The sequence below is a fragment of the Zea mays genome, chromosome 2, assembly GCF_902167145.1.
Source record: "Zea mays cultivar B73 chromosome 2, Zm-B73-REFERENCE-NAM-5.0, whole genome shotgun sequence".
Classification (NCBI taxonomy): domain Eukaryota; kingdom Viridiplantae; phylum Streptophyta; class Magnoliopsida; order Poales; family Poaceae; genus Zea; species Zea mays.
The window spans coordinates 243,116,806-243,129,630 of NC_050097.1; the positions used below are offsets into that span (position 1 = coordinate 243,116,806).

The 12,825-nt window shown below is 40.9% G+C and overlaps 1 protein-coding gene across 1 annotated transcript; it reads left to right on the forward strand.

Moving 5' to 3' along the window:
• Positions 1 to 815: 815 nt before the first annotated feature.
• Positions 816 to 8,244, forward strand: LOC100274226 (BTB/POZ and MATH domain-containing protein 3). Its single transcript, NM_001148597.1, is given in 4 exon segments — positions 816 to 1,225; positions 4,757 to 5,105; positions 5,460 to 5,736; positions 7,634 to 8,244. Coding segments are annotated over 4 exon segments (1,200 nt in total). The 5' UTR covers positions 816 to 839; the 3' UTR covers positions 7,822 to 8,244.
• Positions 8,245 to 12,825: the final 4,581 nt, after the last annotated feature.

Here is a 12,825-nt window from a genome sequence, read left to right on the forward strand (position 1 = left end):
ACTTCTCCATCCCTGCGAGAAATCAGGGATCGAGTTTCCATTGCTATCTCTAAACTCGCCCCACCACTCTAGGCCATAGCCAACACAATTTTTTAATAAGTATATTACCATATATCCTATGCTAACACTACGATCTCATAGATGGGAGGGGACAGGTCAATGGCGATGGCGGCGCGAGTTAGGGAGCAGCGGGGACACAGGGGAGGGGGAGGTTATGGATTACGATGTCATGGGGAGGATGATGAATGATGGATGATGTAAATAATATTTTTTATTGGATTTGAAGGGGGAGGCTGGGGTGACGATGACGTGTAGGAGGGCGGAAAATGAGGGATGATCCAAATAATATTTTGTCCCTTAGATTTAATTAAGCAAGAAAAGTTAACTGGTAATCCGAACGTTGGTTTTAATGGTGTGTTATGTTTGGTATAATTTGTTTGCTAGATTTAGTAAAGGTTATGGATATGATGTGATTTGATTTGATGGCTGATGGGTACCGTAAAATTTAAACTAGTGGATTTATATAGTGTTACAGAAGATCATCGTAGATGTTACATGGCTGGATCATATGGATGAGAATTTGCAGGCCAGATTTTGCATACCAACGAGCTTCAAACATTTTTTTTACAGCCCCTAATATCCATCACTTTTGAGGTTCATAAAAACAGATCAAAATTTACAATTTAACTTTTGAATAATTTTTTTTCTATTTGTATGGACCACGGTGGATGTTAGGGGCTTTTGCATCCCGGATGCAAATAATTTTTTTCCGCCAAAGCCAGGATTCCTCTGCTCTTCCTGTTTAGGGTTTCCCCCTCTCTCTGCTCCTGCCGGATGCGATGGCGATTCCGCCGCGGACTCCTTCCCCGCCGCCATCGTGGTCGCGCTCTGTAACCGAGACCGTTCGGGGGTCCCACCAGTTCACCGTACGGGGCTACTCCCTCGCCAAGGGCATGGGCCCCGGCCGCTACCTCGCCAGCGACGTCTTCGCCGTCGGAGGATACCACTGGGCCGTCTACCTCTACCCCGACGGCAAGAACGCCGAGGACAACTCCAACTACGTCTCCGTTTTCGTCGCCCTCGCTTCCGACGGCATCGACGTCCGAGCCCTCTTCGAGCTCACCCTCCTCGACCAGTCCGGCCGCGGCTGCCACAAGGTTCACTCGCACTTTGACCGCTCGCTCAAGTTCGGCCCATACACCCTCAAGTACAGGGGATCCATGTGGTATGAACCCTTTCTTTCTATCTTCGTCTTCCAATCATCACGCGTTTATGCTACATTCGCAATTTGCCCGTCCCTTTGATTGTACACCGTGCGTTTGATTTGATAGTAGATTGAACTGCAATGCCATCTCCGTATATGAACTGCAACTAAACCAACGCTGCTACTCTTAGTTAACCATAACAGTCCTTTGAACATGAGTACATGACTTTCCTGTTGCAAGCTACTCTCCACCCATTCCAATTTATAACTCATTCTGGATTTTCTAGGTACAAAGCTTTGCCTATGCATCTTTTTTTTTGACGAAGGGGCGAAGCCCCCTATTTCATTAAGAAATAGGCAAGTTTGAAACAACCGCGCACCACGCGGTAAAACCTCCAAAAGACCAACCACGACCAGCACCCTATCTAGACTCTAACCACTATCACGAGATCAGTGAAGAGCCTACGATAACAGGAAAAGTTTTAGCCTACGAAGGACTACATAAGACTTTCTTATTTACAACCCAACAAGACAGGCAGAAGCCACAAAATGAACTGAACAGTCTAGCCAGCAAAAGACAAACAACTATCCAAATCAACTTCCCAGTTCCAGCTTCGTATCATCCAGAAATACGCCTGTCGAGAGGGCACCACCCCAAGGCCCTTCCGAAAGCTTCACTTGCTGTCTTTCGGATTAACTTGCTTCCTAGCACCACCATTCTTTGCTCCTTCTTTTTCTGACGAATCGCCCAAGAATCCAACCAGAAGCAGCAAAGAAAAATGATGTTAGACGGATCAAGTAAATGATTTTTTTCCAAAGCACCAATCATTTCTAGTGCGCCAAATAGCCCAGAATAAAGCACCGCAACCAAATAACACAAGATGAGCCATCTTTTCTTTTGGTTTACAAAACCAATTGTCATACATATCTTTGATATTTTTCGGGATTGATCTCAAATTCAAAGCAACTTGAATAACTCTCCACATATATTGAGCAATGGGGCATTTAAAGAACAGGTGATCGATAGATTCGTCCACCCCACAGAAGCAGCAGTTTAAAGAACCAATCCAGCACCTTTTCTTCAGGTTATCCTTAGTAAGAATCTTATTTCTTACCACTAACCAGAAGAAAACCTTGATTTTATGAGGCAATTTAGATTTCCACAAAAACTTATATGGAATCAAAGTTTGATTTTCCATTTTCTTTCTGTACAAAGAATTAACTGAGAAGCCTTTTTTCCCCAGAGTCCACACAATTTTATCCTCTTGATCAGATAGACTTACCTGATTACAATAATTAATCAATTCATCAAAAAGCAACCTCAAATTACCCACAATCCTTCTTCTGAAAGTAAGAGACTCAAATTTAGATGTGAAAACCTCTTTAACAGAAACATATTTATCATAGGTCAAGTCAAAAAGAACAAGAAACTGGATAGACAATGGTTGGTTACCCAACCAAGTGCTTTTCCAGAAACTAGTATTCAAACCATTGCCAACTTCAGTTTTACAATATTTGTAAAAGATGTCTCGTAAACTCAGGAGTTTTTTCCAGAAATGAGAGTCATTTTGTTTTTGCTTAACCAAAATAAGGGGTTTTCCCTTAATGTACTTACTAGCAATAATCTTTTGCCATAAGCCATTCGAATTCTCAATATTCCAAAGCCATTTAGAAAGTAAGGAATCATTCATAACTTCAAGATTTAAAACACCCAAACCACCCTGATTTTTGGGAGAGCACACTGACACCCAATCAGCTAAATGAATTTTTTTGGACTGCTTTCCCCCCTGCCAAAGAAGCCTCCTTCTCAACATATCAATTTTTTTGATAACAGTCTTAGGGGCAGGGTAGATCGATAGCATATATAAAGGAACATTAGAAAGGCAACTATTTAGCAGAGTAAGTCTACCACCAAGACTCAGGAATCTACCCTGCCACCCAGCTAATCTTTTTTCCAGCTTCTCAATCATGGGGATCCAAAGATTTTTATTGATCTTCTTATCAATAGGCACTCCTAAATATTTCATAGGAAGATTTCCTATAGGGCAAGTAAATATGTCAGCATACAAAAAATCTATCTCTTTAGCATCACCAAAGCAAAATATTTCACTTTTATGAAAATTTATTTTCAAACCAGACATGCTTTCAAACAAACATAGAATGAATTTAAGATTTCTGGCACCTTCTAAGCAATCTTGAATAAGAAAAATGGTGTCATCAGCGTATTGTAAACAACAACAACCATTTTGAATGATATGAGGGATCAGACCTTCCTCTTGAGCTTTCTTAATCATACAAGCTAAACCATCAGCAACCAAATTGAACAGAAGGGGAGAAAAAGGATCCCCTTGCCTAACTCCTTTGTGAGTAGTGAAATAAGGGCCCAGAATATCATTAGTTTTGCCTATGCATCTATATATACACTATGTCTATGTCATAGCTTTTACTATGTTTGTAGGGGAAAAAAGGCAGAACGACTTATAATTTGGAGGAACAGAGGGAGTACTTCCTAAACAATTGTGGGCTAAGAAATTGGAAAACAAAAGCAGTTGTATTTTCATGGTTTTGGTGTCGACAAATTGTAGCATTTCTTGGCATGCAAGAAAGGAGCCCCCATTTTATAGAGAACTAATAAATAACACGGCTAGGTGGGATTTAGGCAATAGACAGGGTTGCCATTTTCCAGCCTGAAAGAAAAGGAAAGTCATGAAGCGCAGACCTAGTGCAGTGGTGAGAGCTGTCTCGCCGAATTACAAGGCTGCAGATTCGAAGTAGCATCTCCGCATATGTGAGGGGAAGGCTTGTCTCAGTTTAGCCCTGCCATAGACCCCACTCCTGCGGGAGCCTCTAGTATTGGGTCCCCCCCCCCCCACACACACACACACACGAGGCCGCAGGTTCAAAGTAGCATCTTCGCATATGTAGGGGGAAGGCTTGTCCCAGTTTAGCCCTGCCATAGACCCCACTCATGTGGGAGCCTCTAGTATTGGGTCTGCCCCCCCCCCCCCCCCCCCCCCCCCCCCCCGCCCCCCCTAAAGGAAAGGGGATTCACATGTTAACTAGATACCATGGACACAGTTTATTTACTGCTGCTAGCTGTACCAGGCTATTCTCAGTGGTAGTTTCATCACACCATTTGTAATATTGCCACGTCAATAAGAGTAAGATGAAATGAAGAATGAAATATGCTCTCTCAATGAAGAGCTTCATGACACAATTTCATAGGCTAACATTTGACTTACATGTTGCATCTAAATAGCCAATAGAAATAGATGGAGATGAAATAAATTGCTCTCAGTGGTGGTTTCACGCGCTTTCCAATACCTTGAAAATGGGTTGACATAGTTTAATGGTGATGAAACTAGTTTCATCTATTTCATAATAAATGTAGTGCTATGTCATAAAAAATCCTATGTGCCATACTAATTAATGTCATGAAATCCCTTATGAAACTCCCATTGAGAATGGCTTTATCCTTCATATTGTGATTCATGATGTCTTTCTCCCCACCTTATCTGGCCTGACTGCGTTTGTTATCACCTCTCATTTCAGGGGTTACAAGCGCTTCTACAAAAGAACACTCTTGGAAGAATCTGATTTCTTAAAGAATGATTGCCTAGTGATGAACTGCACAGTAGGTGTTGTCAAGAACCGTATAGAAACACCAAAGGACATCCAGATTCATGTTCCACGATCAGACATGGGCCGCTGCTTCAAGGAGCTCCTCAGCCGCTGCATTGGATGTGACATAACATTCGAAGTGCGAGATGAGAAAGTCAGGGCACACAAGTGGATTCTTGCTGCTCGCTCCCCAGTATTTAAAGCCCAGTTCTTTGGTCCTATTGGAAAGCCTGACCTGCACACGGTTGTTGTGGAGGATGTGGAACCTGTTGTCTTCAAGGTAATTGCTACATGCAGGTCACACCACTTCCCGTATATTTTCTCTGTACTCTACTGCTCAAGGGACCTGTCTGAAGCTGTAAATTTACTTATATTCGGAAGGGATGCTTAAGCTTGGTGAATTAGTTTTCTTAATGTTGATTTGGTGCTCAAACCAGAAACTTTTAGAATTGTGCCTTTGCACCATAAATTAAGCATGTAATCAGTATGAACTAATCTAAGCATGTTTCTGTACAATGATGTGCGTCAGGTTCTTGCCATTTTGGACCTCTTACTTCAAAAACAAAACAAAATTGCTATTTGATTGAAGGTATCACCTTGCTGTAATTTTACAACCCCACCCCCCAAAATGCAGGCAATGGTGAACTTCATTTACGCTGATGAACTCCCCAGCATTCCTGAGCTAGCTGGGTCTGCCTCAACGTGGACATCAACAGTAGTAGTACAGCATTTGTTGGCAGCAGCTGATAGATATGGACTGGTCCGTCTGCGTATCCTGTGTGAATCAAAGCTCTGTGATGAACTGACTCCTGAAACTGTCGCAACAACTTTAGCCCTTGCTGAACAGCACCATTGTGCTGAGCTGAAGTCTGCATGTCTAAAGTTCATTGCTTTGCGAGGAAATTTGGGAGGTACTTCTTTCTGCCTGGAATGTGAAATATACTATATGCTTGTTTTTTTTTATCGAACGCACAGGATAACTGTACATCTTTATATTAAAAGGGAAGGAGACAAACCCAAAGGGCCTTACAAGGCAGAGATCCTGCCAAAAGAACAAAAAGGAAAAGAAAAACAACACAAAAAAAAAGAACAAGACCAAGGGTCTAGATGTCTAAGGACCCAGCCACATTCATATACTATATGCTTGTTGTACGCAGCATTGTGTGTTCTGCTCAAAGTTCTGCGCAATTGAGGGTTTTTTAGCTGTTTCAAAGAACATAGCTACTTAGGAAAAACAACAAAAATAATTTTGAATCCTATGTGATGTTTTTGTAGGATGATCTATGTGATTGATGTTTTCTTATGGTTTAGGTCACTAAACTGAAGGGGTTAGATTAAGAACACATTGTTTATAGGTTAAGTTTTAATCTAGACACAGCAACAAACTAATAATTGAATACCAATAGCCAGCAAGACAGTTTTTGAGACAAGTGTAGTTAGCATACAGTGTACATATTTGAGAAGGAAAGCTGTCCCTGAAACTCATGATGGAATGTCAGGCTTGCAGAATATATACATGCAGTATTTATAATTTTAGGCAGTATGAATTATGATTGTCGTGACTGAACTATTAGAAAGCAGCATTTGGGGGCGTTTGGCAGAGCTCCCACAGCTCCGCTCCCAACGAGAATCACTCCCGTAGAGCCAAATGGTAAAAATCTGAACTGTTCCATGGTGGGAGTGGAGTGAATCTAGTTTCTATTTTGTACTAGAAAGTGGGAGCCAAAAAAATCTGCTTCTCACCGCTCCCAACCTACTCTCCACTATCTAACCCCTCAGGAATCACTTCACAACCTATTTGCCAAACGGTTTTTGTCAAATAAATTCACTTCTGCTAGAGAATCACTCGGAATCACTCTATTAGAGAATCGACTCTCGGAGCTAGAGAATCACGGAGCAGAGCTCTGCCAAATATAATTAAGATGGGTGCTACTACCTTTTATGCACTTACTTGATGCAGTAATAGGATGGATATAGCTACCATCTTTTGGTGTATCTGAACAGTGGACTTTTCATTTGGCAAATATTGCAACTCTTTGCACTTTATTAAAAATAACATATTGATGCATGAATCTAATTCCAATACCCAAAAGCATGATCAAACTCTTGTATGTCGTCACATTGTACATTATTTATAGCATAATTAGATGATTCGTATTCTTCCTTTTTTTGGTTTTTAATTAGAAAAACAATCTTTATATGTTGGAAACAATGATGATGTTATGCTCAAGGCCTCGAGTAAAGCGTCAAGATGGATGAATCCATGCTTTCTAGCCTCTAATTTTCTTCCTATTAGAAAGCAGACCTTGTTTGAAACAATTTGGAATGGTTATAGTTAATTCATTCCCCTGGTTCTAAAAACTCTGTAAGCCCCTGAAATCAGTGTGCTGTGCCTGTCTAGTGGGTATGGGTGGGTCACTTGGTAGCCACTCAGGTATGATACACATTCTATGTTTGCATGGTGTGTGTTTGTCCATGGGTTTGGTTAATAATTCTGGTGTGATCCTTGTGACATTCAAGGAATTCATTGTGAATTCTAGTTCCAACATAAGAATTGACCTTTTCCTTGCTTGCTTGTCTTTTAATCATCAGTCCATCAAGATCTGCGCTTCCATTATTTTCTGCCTTTGGTAACTTCAAATGGTTGCTCAATTGGTCCTTAAAATTTTTTTTTTGTATGTGGTTGTAAGTTTGGTCTGAAGATTGCAATCCAGTCCAAACCTATTGGGTTTCTTCTTGTTATTATAAGTTGTGTTGTGTGCTTAAGTTCTCATGCTCGGCTGTTGCTTTGTGCTGCTTTTTCTGCAGCTGTTATGGAGACGGAAGGCTTTGATTACCTGGAGGATACATGCCCGTCCCTACTATCTGACTTGTTAGCTACTGTGGCAGTCGTGGACGACGATCTTGCATCCCTTAACCGAAAAAGGGGAGTCAGCGGGAACCAAGTCATGGCTCTAGTGGGAAGCGTTGAAAGGCGCACCCGGAGGAAGCTTTAGTAGCTGGCTTCCCTAGAGGGAGACTGTAGTTGACAACGATTTGATTTGGACGCTGGTAGCTGTGAATAATATCGTATCCAGATGATTTTTTTTTTTTTTTTGCAGAAGCAGAAGTTGTAAATTTTTTGAATTGAATGCCTTTTTTTTTCCTGTTTGGGACCCTTCCTTACGTAAAGTTCTAGCTTTTATACTGTTTTCAATACCCTAAATTGTCCCCTACCCTACCCTATATTTAGAGAAGATTCTTCTCTAAGCTGCAGCACTGTCCAGATTCTCTCTCTTTTTTTCTCTATCCATTTTAATACTTTAAAAAGAGGATTAAGTCAAACTAATATTATATATATAGGACATTTAAGGGTATTGATAATAAATATGTACAAAAAACTAGAGCAAATATGTCCCTAACATATGTATTTAACATACAGAGATGCTGTTGTGAGATATACGAGGATGCTGTTTAATAGGAATGTGATATAGACAAGAGATATGAAGATATATACGATTGAATATGGATACAACAACATTCATTCTAGTCTTGCTGGTGGCAGGGTGGTGGGATCTACATTCATTCTAGTCTTGCTGGTGGCAGGGTGGTGGGATCTGAAAAGAATACACCCATCCATTATTCCATTGTTTTGCTGTACATTTGTACCAAGCAAACAGTCTCGGGAATATTTTAACGATACAAACACAAAGCCATGCACAAAATCTGCGTCTGGTTGAAACCATCCGAACCCTGCTTGACATATAACAATATAACTTGATGCAATGTATTTAACATACAGAGATGTTGTTTAATAGGAATGTGATATAGACAAGAGATATGAAGCCATGCACATAATCTGCGTCTGGTTGAAACCATCCGAACCCTGCTTGACATATAACAACATAACTTGATGCAATGTATTTAACATACAGAGATGCTGTTGCGAAAGATGCTGTTTAATAGGAATGTGATATAGACAAGAGATATGAAGATATATACGATTGAATATAGATACAACAACATTCGTTCCAGTCTTACTGGTGGCAGGGTGGTGGGATCTGAAAAGAATACACCCATCCATTATTACATTGTTTTACTGTACATTTGTACCAAGCAAACAGTCTCGGGAACATTTTAACGATACAAACACAAAGCCATGCACAGAATCTGCGTCTAGTTGAAACCATCCCAACCCTGCTTGACATATAACAACATAACTTGATGCAATGTATTTAACATACAGAGATGCTGTTGCGAAGGATGATGTTTAATAGGAATGTGATATAAGCAAGAGATATGAAGATATATACGATTGAATATGGATACAACATTCATTCCAGTCTTGCTGGTGGCAGGGTGGTGGGATCTAAAAAGAATATACCCATCCATTATATTATTCCATTGTTTTGTTGTACATTTGTACCAAGCAAACAGTCTCGGGAACATTTCAACGATACAAACACAAAGCCATGCACAGAATTTGTGTCTGGTTGAAACCATCTGAACCCTGCTTGACATATAACAACATAACTTGATGCAATGTATTTAACATACATAGATGTTGTTGCGAAGGATGCTGTTTAATAGGAATGTGATATAGACAAGAGATATGAAGATATATACTATTGAATATGGATACAACAACATTCATTCCAATCTTGCTGATGGCAGGGTGGTGGGATCTGAAAAGAATACACCCATCCATTATTCCATTATTTTGCTGTACATTTGTACCAAGCAAACAGTTTCGGGAACATTTTAACGATACAAACTCAAAGCCATGTACAGAATCTGCGTCTGGTTGAAACCATCCGAACCCTGCTTGACATATAACAACATAACTTGATGCAATGTATTTAACATACAGAAATGCTGTTGCGAAGGATGCTGTTTAATAGGAATGTGATATAGACAAGATATATGAAGATATATACGATTGAATATGGATACAACAACATTCATTCAAGTCTTGCTGGTGGCAGGGTGGTGGGATCTGAAAAGAATACACCCATCCATTATTCTATTATTTTGCTGTACATTTGTACCAAGCAAACAGTCTCGGAAACATTTTAACGATACAAACACAAAGCCATGAACAAAATTTGTGTCTGGTTGAAACCATCCGAACCCTACTTGACATATAACAACATAAAATTCTCCATAACGGGTTGAGGAACGAAAGGGAGATGTACCTCGATGACAAAGCGAGCCCAAAGCTTGTCAGAACGATGATGCTCCAGCACTCCTTTCAGTATGCTCACCTTGAGGCCCTTCAACACAAGAAAGACCTCGTAGTCCTCGCACAATATCTGGATGAAGCAAATCACCTTGAATCATGCAACTACAAAACAGATGCAAGCAGCACGGCAACTCGATCAGTTAGTTACCTCAATGAGAAGATGTCCAGGCTGCTGATTAAGCTCTTAAACTCTTAGATCTAGTTTGGAAACCCCATTTTACTAAGGGATTTTCATTTCTCCATCAAAGTTCTTGACCACCCAGGATATCAGAAATTGACAATTCATTCACCCTCAACAAGTGATCTTCTTTTTTAACTTGTGTTTCACATGAAAATGGCGAATCAGCTGAGGGACAAGATTCACTGTTTGATGTATGGCCAATCTGGTCGATCATTGTATCTAGTAACAATTCCGCATAATTGTTGGTTCTGCACATAGAAATCAGCATTGTTGCCATTCACTCGAGGGAGGGCAGGGCTTGTAGGTTCTAGTTGTTTCAACCTACAATGCCACATGAAGAGCTCATGTTCTTCTCTGTGAAACTCTAAATGAATTGAAGTATTCGAAATCATCACACCATCATTTAGAACAGTAGTGCTGCCATGAGTATTCTCTTGATTCCAATATGCCATATCTGTCAGAGAAAAGCCTTCGAAATATTCATGCCCAATAGTTCCATTATCACCCAACAGTCCATTAGGAGAACCTATTGGACTACTCATCCTCATACCCATTTTGGGTAAACTTTGGATAGACTGCTGCAGACGGTCTAAGAACCTATATTGATGTCTTCTAATATTGGAACTTCCGATGTACTGAAGGGATGTACGAAACTGTGCTGATCAACATTCAAGATCTGAGCAGAACATTCAATCAAGTTAACATTTGGATGATTGATTGATAGAGTTGCAGTTGGTAGACTCAAATTACTGTAGTAGGCAGACCCAGTGGATATAGAGGCATGAGAAACCGAAGCATTGTAAAGCTTATGAAACATGTCCTTTATGAGTGCCACCAACGTTGCACTTTTTGCAAAAACATTAGGAAATAAACATAATAATTATGCAGCAATGCAATGATTCAGATTTCAGACTCTCTAAAGCAATGTTATTCCTCACTTGATGGGAGCAGGACAATGTAGTGAGACAACACATTGGTTATAAAAAACTAACCATGTCAAAAAATTATTAATCAAGTTGAGCATACCATGTCTAAAGACCCTAGCTGAAGAATCCCGTGAGGAACCACTGGTACAAGCAGAACAGTCTATAGGTAAGAAACAATGACCATCAGCTTAGTCAAGCAGGATGTTTGCGGTGCAGCTGTTCAATACAGGAATTTTTTTGAGTGAAAGCAGCAGAGTAAGCACCTACTGTGAAATTTTTTTGTTTATATAAGAGAAGGAAAACAACAAACAGGTTTCTCTTAAGGAAATAAAAGAATTAAAGATGGCCGAGCAAATACAGGCATAATTTTCTGTGATAATTGAAAAATATAAGTCAGTGTCCGTTACCTTGATTCCGGCTGCAAACAGAAGCTGCCAGTCTTCTTGGTACTGAAAAGATAAATGCTGAAACCACATCATGTGATAATCATTAATAACTATAAAATAGTTACAGAAAGCTAACTGTAATTACATGTCGCTGGTATGGGACTGAACACCGACTTTGGACGTGGTGGATCCCAACCGGTGTTCCATCCTGGTTATGGTGGCGAAGGCCGTCCTTTTGGACGCCGGGGAGGCGGACATGGTCGTCCTGGTGCGTGGCGTGGTGGAAGTGGTGGTTCTGCCAGAGGCCGGTTCTTCGGAGGTCGTACTTTGCCAATTCAGTCTAGGGGTGGAGGTGTTCACAGCAGGTTTACAAATGGAGGGGCTTCCTCTGTGATGGTCGCTGGACAGGGTCTAGGAGGATCAGGGGCTTCTTCGGTGACACATGAAGTATCAAATGTTGTGGACTTGCTCCAACAGGCAATTACAACAACAATTGGCAACGGTAGCGCTACCAGGCCTGTCCCAGATAGCACCGTGGAACAGATTGTTTCCTTGCTGCAACAGTCTGTGGGGAAGAGCCAGCGGGGGAATTCAGCAGGTCCGAATCTTGGGTCTCAACACAGTTCAAAGTTGGAGATCATCAAATAATTGTCTAATCCGACCCACTTGGATGACAAGGTGGGTTCTTCTATGATTTCAATTTCAAAAGAGAAAGTGTCGTTTTGTTTCAGGTGCAAAACTAAAGGACATCAGTGGAGTGACTGTAATATTGAGCTATTTTGTGAAATTTGTGATGTCAAAACTCACTTAACTTCAAAATGTGCGGTGGCTCGTGCCTGCAAAACTTTTGCAATACCTTGCGGGTATGCGGTGGAGGGATTGGGGTTTTACTTTATACCCCAACCCAATCCAGTAAAGCAGAGGCAAGGTGGCTGCAATGGTACAGTGACTATTGTGGAGGGTTCCATGAATGAAGAGCAGATTTTGAATGAGCTTAAAAGGTTGGTGGCTGCTGATTGGGACTAGTGTGTGAAGTGTGTGGAGAACAATGTGTTCTCGACGTGTTTCCCTTCCAGGGGTGAACTTCACCGTATGATCGAGTGGGGAACAATTCATACAAAATTTGGTGCACAGATGCTTGTCAAGGAAGAGGGGCTTGGAGAGGAAATAAAATATGAGATGCCTAAGGCTTGGGTGCACTTCACTGGTTTACCTAAGGAACTTAGAGAGTACTCGGTAATCTGGGCGGTTGGTTCTATGCTAGGCATCTCAAAAGAGGTGGATAT